The sequence below is a fragment of the Hemitrygon akajei genome, chromosome 2 (assembly GCF_048418815.1).
Source record: "Hemitrygon akajei chromosome 2, sHemAka1.3, whole genome shotgun sequence".
NCBI lineage: Eukaryota > Metazoa > Chordata > Chondrichthyes > Myliobatiformes > Dasyatidae > Hemitrygon > Hemitrygon akajei.
Genome location: NC_133125.1, coordinates 176,934,590 through 176,952,204, shown reverse-complemented (window position 1 = coordinate 176,952,204; position 17,615 = coordinate 176,934,590). Strand labels below are relative to the sequence as shown.

The 17,615-nt window shown below is 43.8% G+C and overlaps 1 protein-coding gene across 1 annotated transcript in view; it reads right to left on the bottom strand.

The window, feature by feature from the left end:
* Window positions 1–1,234: 1,234 nt before the first annotated feature.
* Window positions 1,235–17,615, bottom strand: part of LOC140721461 (uncharacterized) — an 81,250-nt gene continuing 64,869 nt past the window's right edge. The window contains exons 5-8 of the mRNA XM_073036284.1: window positions 17,251–17,367; window positions 14,243–14,344; window positions 6,220–6,333; window positions 1,235–1,359 (exon numbers count right to left, since the gene is read on the bottom strand). Coding sequence (XP_072892385.1) covers window positions 1,235–1,359; window positions 6,220–6,333; window positions 14,243–14,344; window positions 17,251–17,367 — 458 coding nt within the window. The remainder of the gene's footprint in view (window positions 1,360–6,219; window positions 6,334–14,242; window positions 14,345–17,250; window positions 17,368–17,615) is intronic.

Sequence of the window (17,615 nt, the reverse complement as noted above, 5' to 3'; positions counted from 1 at the left end):
AAGCTACAATTATTACTAAGCAACGCAGTAGTTTAATTATTGGAATACATATGTTTCTTAAGTGTTTTATACGCACAGAAATGTAAAATATATTCTAAGACAAATGTTTGACTAACTGACGCTAAATAATACCGGTTGTACTTGTTCCGACTTACGTACAAATCCGACTTAAAGACAGACTCAGGAACGGAACTCATAGGGAACTCGGGGACTGCCTGTACATGCTGGACCCAGGACAGGTCCTCTGAAATAGTAGCACCCAGGAATTTAAAACTGATGACCCTCTCCACCTCTGATCCTCTGATGAGGACTGGCTCATGGACCTCTGGTTTCCTTCTCCTGAAGTCTGTAATCAACTCCTTGGTCTTTCTGACATTGAGTGAGAGGTTGTTGTTGTGACACCACTCAGACAGATTTTCAGTCTCCCTCCTGTATGCTGATTCATCAACACTTTGATTTGGCCTGTGACAGTGGTGTTGTCAGCAAACCTGAATGTGGCATTTGAACTGTGCTCAGCCACACAGTCATAAGTGTAAAGCAAGTAGAGCAGGGTCTAAGCTCACAGCCCTGTGGTACACCTGTGCTGATGGAGATCGTGGAGGAGATGTTGCCAATCTGAACCGACTGGGGTTTACAAGTGAGGAAATTCAGGATGCAATCGCACAGGGAGATATTGAGGCCAAGGTCTTGTAACATAGTGATTAGATTTGAGGGGATGATGGTATTGAATGCTGAGCTGTAGATAATAATGAACATCCTGATGAATCTTTGCTGTCCAGATGTTCCCGGATTAAGTGAGGAGCCAATGAAATGGCATCTGTTGTAGACCTGTTGTTCCGGATGTAAATTGGAGTGGATCCAAGTCACCTCTCAGGCAGGAGCTGATATGTTTGAGAATAAGGGGTAGGTCATTTAGGACAGAGTTAAGGAAAAACTTCTTCTTCCAGAGAGTTGTGGGGGTCTGGAATGCACTGCCTCGGAAGGCAGTGGAGGCCAATTTTCTGGATGCTTTCAAGAAGGAGCTAGATAGTTATCTTATGGATAGGGGAATCAAGGGATATGGGGACAAGGCAGGAACCGGGTATTGATAGTGGATGATCAGCCATGAACTCAGAATGGCGGTGCAGGCTCGAAGGGCCGAATGGTCTACTTCTGCACCTATTGTCTATTGTCAAATTGGAGAGGATCCAAGTCGCCTCTCAGGCAGGAGCTGATATGTTTCATCACCAACCTGTTAAAACACGTCATCACTGTCGATGTACCTCAGTGTAACTGGGCGATAGTCACTGAAGCAGGTCACCACGCTCTTCCTGAACACCAATATGAATGAAGCCTGCTTGATGCAGGTGGTACCACACTCTGCCGAAGCAAGAGGTTAAAGATCTCAGTGAACACACCAGACAGTTGATCAGCATTTTAGTACGTGGTCAGTTACCCAGTCCGGTCCAGATGCTTTCCTGGGATTCACCCTCCTGAAGAAAACCCACACTTCAGATCATCGGATCATTGGGGGATGTGGGGGTTTGCGATGGTTCCTCCATGTTCTGATAGTCAACGTGAGCAGAGAAAACATTGAGCTCATCTGGAAGTGAAGCTCTGCTGTCTCCCATGTCACTTCATTTAACTTTATAAGAGGTGATAGCATTCAAACCCTGTCACAGCTGTCGAGGATCCCATCGTTGATTCAGGTTTGGTTTGGAACTTCACATCAGTGTCTTGAGATCTTCTTCTTCCTCCTTGATCTTAGCAATGAGAAGAGGGCATATCCTGGGTGATGGGGGGCCTGAAGGGTCAATGCTGTCTTTCTGAGGCATCGCCTTTAAAAGATGTCCTGGATGCTGGGGAGGCTGGTGCCCATGATGGAGCTGACTGAGTTTACAACTTTCTGCAGCTTATTCCGATCCTGTACAGTGACCCTCACACCAGACGGTGATGCAACCAGTTAGAAAGCTCTTCACAGTGCATCGGCAGAAAGTTGTGAGTGTCTGTGGTGACATCCCAGCTGTCCTCAAGTTCCTCAGGAAATATAGCCGCTGTCGTGCCGCTGCCACTGTAATTGTATCAAGATGTTGGGCCAGGATAGATCCTCAGAGATGTTGACACCCAGCAACTTGAAACTGCTCCCCCTCAGCAAGCTGTTTACTGTTTACCTGTGCTGCACACTACATGCACTCTGAATTATGTTTTATTAATGTATTTGTGGTAATATTTTGTTTTCTGTGCTGTGAGTGATCTGTGTTTTGTGGGTGCACCGTGGTCTGGAGGAATATTTGTTTCATTTGGTTGTATTGTTTACAGTCAGATGACAATAAACTTGAACGTGTCCTATTTAACAGAAGATAATTTTAACTCTTGTATAGTCAGTTCACTCTACAATAAATGTGACATTCTGTTACCTTCTCTGATTACTTGCTGAAGCTGAAATTGTCCCAGTTGCTAATGATACCCAGTGAACCAGCTCCCTCTGCATCTGCAGCCTCTCCCCATTTCAATAATACACTCCTTCGTTTTCCCTGACAAAATGAACAATTCCACATTCTGCCACCTTACACTCCATTTGTCAGATGATTTGCCCATTCTCATCACTTTGGACCCTCCAGACGTCCTTATCACAATTTACTTTCCTCCTTATGCTGGTGTCAAATTTAACCACCATATCATTGGTACCTTCATCTCCCACAGCAAGAACATTACAGAAAATTATGAAAATCTCTGTTCCCAGAACCAAACACAGCAGCATCCACTTTTACATCCAGACAACTAGAAAAGATCCATTTATGCCGACTGTCTTCTTCCGGTTTCACATTCCCCACAATAACCTTTGATATGACACCATAGTAAGTGTTCTCTGGAAATCTAAACACAGCAGATCCACCTTTACCCACAGCACGTTATGACTGTAAAAAGAGGCCAATAAATAGATCAAACATGATATCCCTCTCACAAAACCATGTTGATGTTTAGTGATTCAGGGATGTTTGTTTTAGGTGTCCTGTTATTATGCCAAATGATTAAAATCTCATTGATACAGTTTAAAGTTGTGCACAGGGCTCATATGTCCAAGGATAAATTGGCTCGTTTTTATTCCCATATAAATCCTATATGTGACAAATGTCATTCTGAGATAGCTTCTTTAACTCGTATGTTTTGGTCATGTCCGCTTTTGAAAAAATATTGGAAAGACATTTTCGATATTATTTCCATGGTATTGAACATTGATTTACAACCTCATCCTATTACTGCAATCTTTGGTTTACCAATGATGGAGTCAATTCATTTATCTTCTTCTGCTTGTCAGATGATTGCATTTCTTACATTAATGGCTAGAAGATCTATTTTGTTGAATTGGAAAGAAATTAATCCCCCTACCATATTTCATTGATTTTCTCAAACCATGTTATGTCTAAATTTGGAAACAATTAGAAGTGTCGTATACGACAGTTCTATTAAATTTGAAAAGATTTGGAGGCCATTTATTCAATATTTTCACATGATGTAATTTGATCCTGTTCCCTCTTTCAATCTTTTTATTAATATTTAAAATATTATGAATGAGATAATATGAGGATCCTGTTCCAATCCTATTTGTTTTTCCGATTTTGATTATATATATGTTGAGAGGATCGAAGTTGGGGACACTGATGATTTTTTATCTTTTTATAGATACTATAAACAGTCCTTTTTTTCTTTATTAGTTAGTTAGTTTGTTAGATTAGTTTTTCTTAGGGTAATAATCTTTTTTTTCTTTTTCTCTTTTCTGCTTTTTTTCAACATGCTATACCTAGTTTTTTTTGTGTTTCGTTTATATGATATTTGTATCATTCATAATTTGCGAATACTTAACTATATTGTACTTATTGCTTGAGTATCCTTTTATGTTCATTTCAATTTTGTAAGTTTGTAATCCCAATATCTATGTATTAATCTTATCATGCTGATATTAATAAAAAGATTGAAAAAATCTCATCTGTGCTCTCAGAACCTGCTGAATCTGTATACCTCACATTCCCTGACCCAGTTCTACAACAGTTTTGTCCAGATGCATTTGAAATTCCTTCACTTCTCTAACTCTCTTCTCCTGTGAACTCCTGATCTTCATCTCTCCACCACTGGTGTGTGTGCTTTGATTTACCACAAAGACCAAACTCTGACTTTCCCTGTCTGAAACTCTGCACTTATGCTCCTCCTTTCAAACCGAACTCTATGTTCAGTCCAGGGTCACCTGCATCATTATTGTTCCCTGTGACTTGCTGACATATTATTGTGCAATTTGCCTCTGAAGCTTCACAGTACTTTTCATAGAAACTTAGAAAACCTACAGCACAATACAGGCCCTTCGGCCCACAAAGTTGTGCCGAACATGTCCCTACCTTAGAAATTACTAGGCTTACCTATAGCCCTCTATTTTACTAAGCTCCATGTACCTATCCAAAAGTCTCTTAAAATACCCTATCATATCCGCCTCCACCACCATTGCCAGCAGCCCATTCCATGCACCCACCACTCTCTGAGTAAAACACTTACCCCTGACGTCTCCTCTGTACCTACTCCCCAGCACCTTAAACCTGTGCCCTCTTGTGGAAACCATTTCAGCCCTGGGAAAAAGCCTCTGACTATCCACACAATCAATGCCTCTCATCATCTTATACACCTCTATCAGGTCACCTCTCATCCTCTGTTGCTCCAAGGAGAAAAGGCCGAGTTCACTCAACCTATTCTCATAAGGCATGCTCCCCCATCCAGGCAACATCCTTTTAAATCTCCTCTGCACCCTTTCTATGGCTTCTACATCCTTCCTGTAGTGAGGAGACTAGAACTGAGCACAGTACTCCAAGTGGGGTCTGACCAGGGTCCTATATAGCTACAACATTACTTCTCGGCTCCTAAATTCAATTCTACGATTGATGAAGGCCAATACACCGTACGCCTTCTTAAACACAGAGTCAACCTGCGCAGCTGCTTTGAGCATCTTATGGACTCGGACCCCAAGATCACTCTGATCCTCCATACTGCCAAGAGTCTTACCATTAATACTATATTCTGACATCATATTTGACCTACCAAAATAAACCACTTCACACTTATCTGGGTTGAACTTCATCTGCCACTTCTCAGCCCAGTTTTGCATCCTATCAATGTCCCGCTGTAACCTCTGACAGCCCTCCACACTATCCACAACACCTCCAACTTTTGTGTCATCAGCAAACTTACTAATCCCTCCACTTCCTCATCCAGGTCATTTATAAAAAATTACAAAGAGTAAGGGTCTCAGAACAGATCCCTGAGGCACTCCACTGGTCACCGGCCTCCATACAGACTATGAGTCATCTACAACCACTCTTTGCCTTCTGTGGACAAGCCAGTTCTGGATCTACAAAGCAATGTCCCCTTGGATCCCATGCTTCCTTACTTTCTCAATAAGCCTTGCATGGGGTACCTTATCAAATGCCTTGCTGAAGTCCATATATACTACATCTACTACTCTTCCTTCATCAATGTGTTTAGTCACATGTTCAAAAAATTCCAATCAGGCTCGTAAGGCAAACCTTACGAATTAATACAATTCATTATATTAATACCAGGAGCTGGAGGTTTTGCTACTAATCTTGAACTATAATCTGTGTTGAAAGTTTATTTGTGAAGTGGACTTGGCCAGGAAGTTCCTGAATGAGGACATGAGGAAGGAATAACAATATTTTGAACTCTGATGTTTTATAAGCTGGAAAGGAACTTGGGGGTAAAAGCCACAGAGCTGAAAGCTGCTGTTGAATGAAAATGTTGTTGTAAGTATCCAAGAGAGACACAAGGGAGACAGTCCTACTCCTTCCCAACTTTGCCACTGTCTGGATCATGGGAGGAACCTTTCCCTCGATCCTCAGCTCCAAACTGATTTTGTGTTACATTGAAGTTCAACACAATGTGAAACACAAATGAATTGAGTCAGCCCCTCTCAGGGCCCCTTCTGTTAAAGACCCCTTTGGAGTCAGTTCAGAGACAATTCCCAAATATTTCCAGGCATTCTGTGTCACTGCAAAACATCAGCTCATAACTGGAATGAACAGGACAACTTTACCTAAATGTAGAGGACTGGAAGAATTGGGATAAGGTGTTGTTAATCCAGACAAGATTTAATTTGATACCCTTTTCTTTTTGAAGATATGTCACATTTTACTTGCTTGGAAATTTATATGCAAGTGTGTATTAAACATTGACAGATACCTTTCAGTAATTCCCAGATCTTGGTCACATCCAGAAGTGCATTGATATAAGATGAAGAAAGCTGCAATCCTACGATCAACACACAAATCACAACAAAGTCCAACGGTGAAAGGCCTGCAATTAAAAATAAATCAAATAAGCAAACATGTAACAAAGCTCCAGAGAAATGTCAATGAAAACTTCCAGAGGTTGCAACAACCAAACTCTTACACTGATGTCTCAGTGAAGGGAAGATGCCAATTCCCACCCAGTGTGCCAACCTGTGACCCAGACCTGCACCAGCAGACCCTGTAGTAGATTAACAAGACACTGAACTGCAGTGTCAGGCAAGAATGAATAATTCATGGTGCCCACTCTATTTTCCACGTGGGTCTCCAGCCCAGTGTTTACATGTCACCTGCTGTCAATTTCTGCACTGGCTGCTCCTTCTGGTTCCAATGGCCAGACCTTAAGGAGTTCATTAAGGTCCGTAGTTTCTTCCTCCCAACATCCACAACAACTGATTATGAAGAAAACATAAATTTCACAGAAAGTTGCTGAAATTTCCATTCTAATTCTGACCAGTGTTACGTACCCCGTAACTGGGTCACTTACCAGCAAAGATAGAGAGGTCCGGTGAAGTCTGATGGTACTATTTTTAAAAGTCTTTATTTATAAAGGGGCACAAAAGTAAGGTTAATACAAACATTCAGATAATATACGTCGTCAATACTCAATCTAAAGCGCGGGTATATTAATAATCATCAATAAGAAATAGCTCTATCATTTGTCTAGGGGGAAATATATTGTCCGTTGGAAATATAAGAGTCACTCAGTTCCTGCAGGCTTCTGGTTTTTGAGGACCGCTGGGTTTTCACTTGTTGGAGAGAGAGAGAGATTTGTGAGGAAAAGAAACTTGCCCGGGTCTTTTGATGATGCCAATCCGTTGGGTCGGGGGAGTTGGTTCCCCGTTGTTAGTTCAAGAAAATCGTTTCTGTGATACCTGCCACCGGCTCCCAGGCAAAGGAACCGAACGCACGTGGCTTCCTTCAAATGGCTGCCCGCTATTACGGGATCGCTAGCGTGTCTTCTGGTGCGTCTGAAGGGGTTGTTCCCCAGACCTTCTTTTATCCTTACTCACGGGGTCTCAGATGTCAATCAGGTTGGGATGATGCAATCTCTCCCCGTCACCCAGCCCACGTTGCCCTGAGCGCTTGCACGTAGCCCAGTCCCCAATCCACAAAGGTGTCTCCAAGAGACAATGGCCGTTATCCGTGGCTTTGTCTTGCTGAGGGGCCAGGACACATTCCAAAACCTTGAGGATTCTCTCTCATTTCCTGGGTCCAAGACCCGAATTAATAGCGATCTTGCGATTCTCAAGAAGGAGGGGGCTGCAGTCATAACACCTCCCCTCTTAAAAGCGTTTTTTACCAGCGGTTAAAAATGGGGTGGTACAGAGTCTTACAGGATTTTAGAATCTAACACAATACAAAAGCTTTTCTTTTCACTACAGGGCAATACACTTATAAGTTTAATTCAGCATCTAAACAGTTAACGATTACAGTGTCACTTCCTTTACTAGCTTAACATCTTGCACCTTACTAAAGTCTTATAACATCAGACTTCAACTTAATAACCACCTATTTTTTTTCTTCAGCAAACAAAACTAACGAGTTGTGATCCCTGACGGGGAGCCAGGCCGGCTTCCAAGGGGTTTGTCTTTATTATTCACATGCTTTGCTGAAATCCCGTACAACCGGCTGGGCTATTTAAAAATGGCGACCTTCATTAACCGTCGTCTCTTTTCCAGTGAGTTCCTACGGGAGGAACTCGGGTAGTTTGGCGAGGTAAACTCCCGCCCGCCTCGTTCATAGGGGTTATTTTATCAACACCGTGTCCCAAACTTAGACCATTTCCACCCAATTCTTTAATTTTACACAGGTGGCCAGCCCTCTCGTCAGGACCCTTCAGGCTATTGGTTTTTAATTCAAACTCTTTGTTCAAGCAGCATTTCAGATTCTGCCTCATCACACCCCATTCTGGAATAACAATAGGGTGGGGGGCCCCGGCATCTCCCAGCTTAATCTGTAAGCGATCTGCAGGGTTTAAAATTTCTTCATTCGATTTGGGAACTGCAGATTTCCCGTTTCCTTCACTAATAATATTTATCTCCCCAGTTTGGAGCTCCGCATTAAGTTTCACCATCCCTTCGAGCACAAACCTCGGGGAACTCTCACTTCCCACGATTACCAGGGTTAACCCCTTTTCCACTGAACCAAGTCTATCTGACCCAAAAGGACGGCCGTCTCGTTCAGCTGAATCAAATACCTCAGACTTTTTCTGAGCTCCGTGACTAGGTTCAGGACCACGTGCATCCCCATCTTGGACACACTCAAACGGGACATTGACCTCTTCCAGGCTTTCAATACCCGTACCTTTTTCAAATTCTAAATTCCCCTGATCCTCCCAGTTACTCTCTGGGCAACTCACTTCCGGAGTAAACTCACCCCCACGGGCTGAAGCAACCTCATCTGCCAACCCAGCAGACTTCTTCAAGGCAAGGGCACCCTTTTCATCTCGGACTGCCCTCATTTCATTGTCGGGAACACCTTTAGAATTTTCAACTTCGTCAAACAGGTCTGCCACACCAGACAGATCATCCATGTCCAACTCTGGACCTCTTAACCACTCTAACGGTTCCTCATCTTTATTTTCTGCCTCTAGAACCTTGCCCCTCTTTAAGGGCAGATCTACCTCCTCTCCCTTACCCTCTTGCACTTTTTTACTCTTGGCTTTACCACCCTCTAAACCCTCATGGCACAGAGTCGGTAAAGACATCTCAGCCAAATCGAAACTGGCCAGATTTAAACTGCTCTTGTTCTCAGCTGCCACTCTCGACAGGCTGCGAGTGACCGCGCATGCGGGATAGCTCTTGGGAGCTAGGGGCGGAGCCTCAACACGCATAGGGGGTTTGATCAGCGTCATGGCGGCCCAAACCTTACCCCCGGCTAAATCGTTACCAAGGAGGACGTCCACGTCAGTTCTCGGGAATTCTGATGGCACCCCTATTTCAACTGGTCCATCCACCAGCTCACAATCCATAACAACCTTATGTAAGGACACCATTTCTATCCTTTTATTTATCCCCTTCACCACTACCATGCCCGTTTTTCGACTACCCTCGAGTACCTTACGGCTGATCAACGACAGCTCAGCCCCCGTGTCTCTCCAGATTCGTACGGGAATTGGTGGGTCCCCCTTCCTCAAAGACACGGTCCCGTGTGACAGACAAGTCTCAGACCCTTCTCGTACTCTGTCCACCCGGGGCTCTCTTGTCGATTTACTGATTACCACGGCACATCCTATAGGGACTGCTGCTTTGCCTTTTCCCGTCTGCCCCCTCGGAGCAAAGCACCGAGACGCAACATGCCCGCTCTTCCCACAATTAAAACAGGTCAAGCCCGGAAATCTCTGGCCATCTGGCCTTTCCCCCTCAACTTTGCCACTAGCTCCCGGCAGGACCTCTGCCTCAGCCGGCGGACTTTCTCGATCGTTCCCACGGTCCCTCGGGGAACTTGAGTATTCGAGGAAAACTTTGCCTTGTGGGTTAGGGCATATCCATCTGCGAATCTAGCAAATTCTGATATGGATTTATTCGGCTTCTCATTCAAATACATCCGGATCTCCTCTGGAACACAACCTTTAAATTCCTCAATGAAAATTAACTCCCTGAGACGCCCATGATCCTCGCCCACCATTTCTGCAGTGCACCAACGGTCCAAGAGCACCCCCTTCTCATGGGCAAACTCGCTATACGTCTGATTCCACCCTTTCCGTAAATTTCTGAACTTTTGTCTATATGCTTCAGGTACTAGCTCGTAACCCCGGAGAATGGCCGCCTTTACTTGGTCATAATTCTCTTCCCCTTCCGTGGACAACGCCGCATATACCCGCTGTGCCTTCCCTCTTAACACACTTTGTAACAACGCCACCCACTGTGCTCTGGGCCACTTCTGATTCACTGCCACCTTTTCAAAAAGCAAGAAATAACTATCAACATCCGTCTCCTCGAACGGGGGTACCAACCTTAACGCCCGACTAACATCAAACCGCTCCTCTCGGTCCGACCCCTGACTTCATTGCTCTTGCTTTAACTTCTCCATCTCGAAGGCATGTTTCCTCTCTCTCTCTGCCTCCCTCTCCTTCTCGGCCCTTTCCTTCTCCTTCTCAGCTGCTTCCAGCTTCTTTAGCTGAAGTTCATGCTTTCTTTACTTCTCAGCTCTTTCCTGCTCCCTTTTCACCTCTAACTCCTTTAGCTGGCGCGCATGCTCCCTTTCTTTCTCGGCTGCTTCCAGCTCCTTTAACTTAATTTCATGTTCCCACCTTAATTTCTCCAACTCTAACTGAGCCGTTCCACTAGCTGGTACCTTTGCAGGGATATTTTCCAATACCTCAACTGCAAACACCTTTTTCGCAATGTAATACTGAGTTATGGCCCTTCGCACCTCCCGCTTTTTCATTGACGACCTCACCTCTGCGAGGCTTAACCCCTTCACCAAATTTACCAAGTCTGATTTGGTGGCCGCCTCTACAGTCCCCCAGAGTCGGGTTTTCCATAAATTCATCCACGTCCATCTTTGCTGGTTTCCCGTCTGGCTACCCGCGTACCAGATCCAAGTTTGGACTTACAATCCCGATTCACTGGCCCTCAATTTCTTTTTTTGGTATCAAATCCTGAGACGAGATCCCCAAGTTGTTACGTACCCCATAACTGGGTCACTTACCAGCAAAGATAGAGAGGTCCGTTGAAGTCTGATGGTACTATTTTTAAAAGTCTTTATTTATAAAGGGGCACAAAAGTAAGGTTAATACAAACATTCAGATAATATACGTCGTCAATACTCAATCTAAAGCGCGGGTATAGTAATAATCATCAATAAGAAATAGCTCTATCATTTGTCTAGGGGGAAATATATTGTCCGTTGGAAATATAAGAGTCACTCAGTTCCTGCAGGCTTCTGGTTTTTGAGGACCGCTGGGTTTTCACTTGTTGGAGAGAGAGAGAGATTTGTGAGGAAAAGAAACTTGCCCGGGTCTTTTGATGATGCCAATCCGTTGGGTCGGGGGAGTTGGTTCCCTGTTGTTAGTTCAAGAAAATCGTTTCTGTGATACCCGCCACCGGCTCCCAGGCAAGGGAACCGAACGCACGTGGCTTCCTTCAAATGGCTGCCCGCTATTACGGGATCACTAGCGTGTCTTCTGGTGCGTCTGAAGAGGTTGTTCCCCAGACCTTCTTTTATCCTTACTCACGGGGTCTCAGATATCAATCAGGTTGGGATGATGCAATCTCTCCCCGTCACCCAGCCCACGTTGTCCTGAGCGCTTGCACGTAGCCCAGTCCCCAATCCACAAAGGTGTCTCCAAGAGACAATGGCCATTATCCGTGGCTTTGTCTTGCTGAGGGGCCAGGACACATTCCAAAACCTTGAGGATTCTCTCTCATTTCCTGGGTCCAAGACCCGAATTAATAGCGATCTTGCGATTCTCAAGAAGGAGGGGGCTGCAGTCATAACACCAGTTTCCATAGTGTCTGCTATTCATAACTGGAGCTCAATGCCAGTTCTTCACTGGTGGAAATTTCTCACTGGCTTCATTCAATGTAATTGCAACCTAATTTCCCTCATTTCATGATGTGGTCAACAGTCCATCGGAGAAGAAAAAGCTGTACATAGCATTCATCGATCACTCAGACATGTCAGTCACTGTCACCAGCTCCATCACTCCAGATGTCTGTGTTGGAATGTCAGATGGTGAACAGAGGAAGGAAACAGGAGTGTTTCTGACAGCTGCTTTGACTCTGCATATCTATTCACTGATGTAGGTAGATTGAACAATTCAGACAAATTCTGTGAATGGGAGCCACAGTGAAAAATCTGCTTTAACTCTGCCCACCATCTTGGTGAATCTTTTCTGCACTCTTTCTAGTCTAATCACATTCTGAGGCTGCATCACTGTCTGGTGTGGGGGGTGGGGGTCGGATACTGCACAGGACCGAGAGAAACCTCAGAGGGTTTTAAGTTTAGTCGGCTCCATCCTGGGTACAAACCTACAAAGTACCCAGGACATCTTCAAGAAGCAGTGTCTCAGAAAGGCAGCGTCCATTATTAAGTAACCCCAGCACCCAGGCCATGCCCTTTTCTCACTGTTACCATCAGGTAGGAGGTACAGAAGCCTGAAAGCACACACTCAGTGATTCAGGAACAGCTTCTTCCCCTCTGCCATCTGATTCCTAAATGGACAGTAAGCCCTTGAACACTACCTCACTTTCATTTTTTTTACACAATATTTAATCTATTCAATATACATACGCTGTAATTGATTTACTTAATTATTTACTAATATTATTTTCTTCTATATTATGTATTGCATTGAACTACCACTGCTAAGTTAACAAATTTCACGACACATGCTGGTGCTAATAAACCTAATTCTGATTATATAATATTCATTTATGATTACATTTATGTAATATTTATTTATGTCTGCAAGATTGAAACAGTATGCTCCAGGTGTGGCCTGACTAAAGATGGTACAGTTGTAACGTGACATCTTAACCCTGTACTCGATGCCCTACTGATGAAGGCAAGCACACCACGCACCTTCTTTACAATCCTGTCTGTCTGTGTCACCACTTCCAGGGAACAATGTACTTGTCCTAAGTTAATTACCATCTGCCATTCCTATGCCCACTGACACAGATGATCTTGTTGTACACTTCTTCACTTTCTTCACTGAGACAACTTTCTTCACTGCCCACTATCGCACCAATTTTGCTGTTGTCCACGGATTTACTGATCATGTCACCTACATTTTTGTCCAAATCGTTAACGTCAATGACAAACAACAGGGGACCGAGCACCAATCACTGCAGTACACTATTTGTCATCCATTGCCACCTCTGCCTCTGACAACCAAGCTAAATCTGCTTTAGTGATGCTGGTTGGGAGAATTATTTTCTTGGATACTGGTGAGAACTTTGTTTCTCTTTAGGAAATAGCACCAGGTGATCCGTTACATTCTCCCAGGGAACATAAATGGTTCCTTGGTTTCATGTCTCATCCAAAGGCAGAGGTGTACTGGAGTGTTAAATTATCAGAGATTACACAGACCAGGACTGCATTCCCTGCAGTTTACTCAAGTGTAATTGGAGTTTTCAAGATATTAATGGTAGATGGAAGCTATTTCCACATGTTGGGACTGAGAAACGTTACCACAGAAATTCCCTTACAAAGCACCGTTTTGATTCAGTGTTTTACAGTTGGGATTTACTTTTCCAGAGTGGAAATGCCCTCCACAGAAATTCAATAGTGTGCTGTGTACAGTGGTCATCCTCACACCCTAATGGGGTTTCCACATCCGGAACACTGGTGATGTCATTTCCTGTGCAACATCCTCCTGTCGGGAAACTGCAGTGTCATTAGACTGGAACTTGGAGATGCTCCTGACTACCTGCCATGGTCTCCTCTCAGTGAGTAAATGTAGCCTCAGTAACACCGTCTGAAGTCCCCATCACTTGTTTAAATGGCCAAGACCAGACTTCTGAAAATGCAACACTTCCCTCGCACTGGTTTGGGGGATGTGGGTCCTGTAGTTACTCCCCTCAGCTTGTCCTGAGAGGCTGATATTGAGCAACCCACTGGAATCTCTCATGATGGGAACTGGGTAGAGACTCCAGGAAACTAACCCAGAGACAATAAACTACTGGTCTCTGTGTGCTGACACTGTGATATCATTGTATGAACACAATTAAACCTCAATCAAATCCGGCACATCAGCAGCCCCTCAGGATTAGGGTTGATCTGTTTCCACCTCAGTACCATGGGTTCTGAAGTGAAAGTTATTATTATTATTTAAATATTATGATTTAGCTGCAACATTCCAGAATAATAATTATTTTGCTCTCCTTAACATTTGTGTACAAGGAAACAACATTAAAAAATTCTGAATTAAACAATTGTGAATGATAAGAGTATTGGTCACGTACCTCCAACCACAGACCAATACACTAACACAATGTACATGGCGATAAGTGACAAAGTATTACAGATCCACAGGATTAGAAAATAAAATCTGTATCCCAGACGTACTGTGGAGAAATAAAAAAAAGCATGTGAAAGCCGTTAACAATCTATGCAGACAGATTATGACACTGGAGGCCATTCTGGACATCAATCAATGCTAGCCCCCCAGGAAGCAATCACAATCCCACCCTTGACCCCATTTTAACTGTTACTCTCTCACCCCAGTTGTTACCAATGGCAAACCCTCCATCTCATCTCCCCAAACGTAAAATACATAACAGTAAATGTCCTTGTTGAGAACTGTTTTAAACCATCAGATCCAGCTGCACCTGATTCAGCATCATCGGTCTTCCTCCCCATCACTAAATATTTGTTCAAAGATTAACCTGAAGTGCAAGAATAATCCCTGATTTGCTCTTGTCTCTGTAATTTTGCTCCAACAACATGTTAGATGCCCATCGATGGGTGTGACTGAGACTGTCCACCTGTCTCTGTGGTTCCCTCCCATCCCTTTGCCCCCTGGATCAATGTTCCCAAATGTTCCTGTTGCCCTGGTGTTGAAATTGCATCTCTCTCTCACTGGATTCTATCCCATCTCAGTTCTAATTTCAGTTTCTCTACACAGCCACCGTGTGTCTGTGTCAGGCTTCGTGTCTGTGGACTCACTTTCATCAACTTCAGTTCTGAATGTTATCTGTTTAATTTTATTGTTTGCATTTTTTTCTACACATCGGGTATTTGACTGTTTTCTTTTTAATGGGTTCTATTGTGTGTCTTTGTTTTGTGGCTGCCTGTAAGGAGACGGATCTCAATGTTGTATATCGTACACATACTTTGATAATAAATGTACTTTGAACTTTGATGTACCATCCCCGTTCTAATCCTGCCCTTTCTTGTTCAATTGATCCTCTTCACTGCCAACTTCTCTTCCAGGGCAAATGTTAACTGACATTGTTAATGGTTCCTTCTCCTCAGATATTGATCCTCCTACTTTGAAATCTCCCATCGTCACCTCTCTGTATTTAAATAAAAGCAAAATCCTGCAGCTCAGCCATGGCAACATCACTGTCTGGTCATTCAAATCCATCCGGTTGCCTGGTGACTGGAGCTGAACACAATGTGTCCAAAACAATATAGTGACTGGAAAACCCCACGTGTTGAGAATCTGAAATACACTCAGTGGCCACTTTATTAGGTACACCTGTACACCTGCTCGTTAATGTGAATATCCAATCAGCCAATCATGTGGCAGCAACTCAATGCATAAAAGCATTCAAACGTTGTCATGAGGTTCAATTGTTGTTCAGACTAAACACTAGAATGGGGCAGAAATGTGATCTAAGTGACTTTGACTGTGGAATGATTGTTGGTGCCAGATGTGGTGGTTTGAGAATCTCAGAAACTGCTGATCTACTGAGATTGTCATGCACAACAGTCTCTAGAGTTCACAGAGAATGGTCCAAAAAGCAAAATAAAACATCCAGTGAGTGACAGTTCTGTGGCTGAAAATGTTTTGTCAGAGAATGGCCAGACTGTATCAAGCTGACAGGAAGGTGACAGTAATTCAAATAACCACGTGTTACAACAGTGGTGTGCAGCAGAACATCTTTGACAGACAACATATCGAACCTTGAAGTGGATGGGCTACAGCAGCAGAAGACCATGAACACACACTCAGTGGCCACTTTATTAGGTACAGGAGGGAGCTGATAAAGTGGTCACTGAGTGTATCAGAGAAAATGCTGGAGGTACTCAGCAGTAGAAGCAGCATTTGTGCAGAGATCTGATGTTTCTAGTCACAGAGAAGAGAGAGAAACCCTGAGAAATACAAGAGAAAGGAAAACAATGGAGTACGATACACTGCAGTTGCTGGAAATTTGGAATAAAAAAGAATTCCGTATTTCCATTTCTGCAACTGTGGAGAGTGGAAACAGAGTTATGGTTACACACTCTGATCTTGTATCAGAAGTGGTCAGTTCGAACATAAACTGTAATGGCTGGTTATCTGAAATTGATGAATTCATTATTGCAGCTCCTGGGACTCAATGTGGAATAAGGGATGCTGCTCCTCAATGGGCTTTGCTGGAACTGGGGAAGAGGTTAAAGATGGGAAATCAGAGAGAAAACTAAAGTGATCGGCAACTGGAAGCTCACTGTTACCCTCGGTGTTCTGCAAAGTGGTCACGCAACCTGTAATGGTTTCTCCAATGTGCAGGAAACTGCTGTGAGGACACAGAATTGGAAGTACAAGTCACTCACTGCTTTACCTGGAGGGGTTATATGTGTGCCAGGAATGGGGAGAGGGAAGAGGTAATAAAGCAGGTGTTGCATCTTTTTTGGTTCTGGGAGACAGAGGTGTCCCATGTGGAAAACTGCATTGGAAAGAGAGGTTCTTTCAAAATAAACTTTTGCAAACACCCAAGAGAAATTGCCACCAAGTCTGAAAGAAAGAGCCACATGTACTGTACGCTCACCAGCAGGTCTGAGAGACAACTGCTCAAACCCCTGACACTAGATGGGGAGTAGAACTCCCTTCACAACTCTGCCCTCTGTGTGAATGAGGCCCCCATTTCCAAAGGCACAGCCACCATCAGGATGAAAGGGCATCTTTCCCTCAGTCCCACCTCTAAACAGACTTGGTGACACAGTGAGATGAGACAACACAATGCAGCAAACACGAGTGAATGAAGACGGCTCCTCTCATGGCCACTTCTCCCAAATATCTTCTGCAGTTTGGTCAGAGGTGACTCCAGGACTGTTTCAGGTATTCCGTGTCACAGCAAAGCACCTCAAAACTGGGAAAAAATGGGCAATTGCATCCCACAGGTCACAGATCAGAGGGGAAGTGGGGGGAGGTGTCAAAGGTGTAATCGACTACCCACATTTTCCCTTGATTATGTTAAAGTTCATTCAGGTTTACTGGGTGGTGACTGAAAGTTCATGCAGGAGCAAATTAATCAATGACAGATACCTCCGAGGGTTTTCCACCTCCACTGGTCCGGTAACATGGCTGAAAGAAGAGATGGTCCAGAAATCACATGTCCTGCAGTCAATACAGCGATCAGTATAACATCCTTGAGGGAAAGCCCTGAAATTAAAATTAAATTCAAATCATTAAACATCTCACGGGCAGTGGATGACAAATGATGCAACAACCATAATGTTCCATCATTTCCTGCCGAGAAGGGAATGTTCCAACCCCCGTCTAATCTCACTGATCTGTGACCCAGGCTGACACCAACTGACTCTACTCTGAGAATCATTAATCACAATGCATCGTTATACCCGTCAAGAATGGATTATTCAGATTCATTTATTTATCAGATGTACATCACA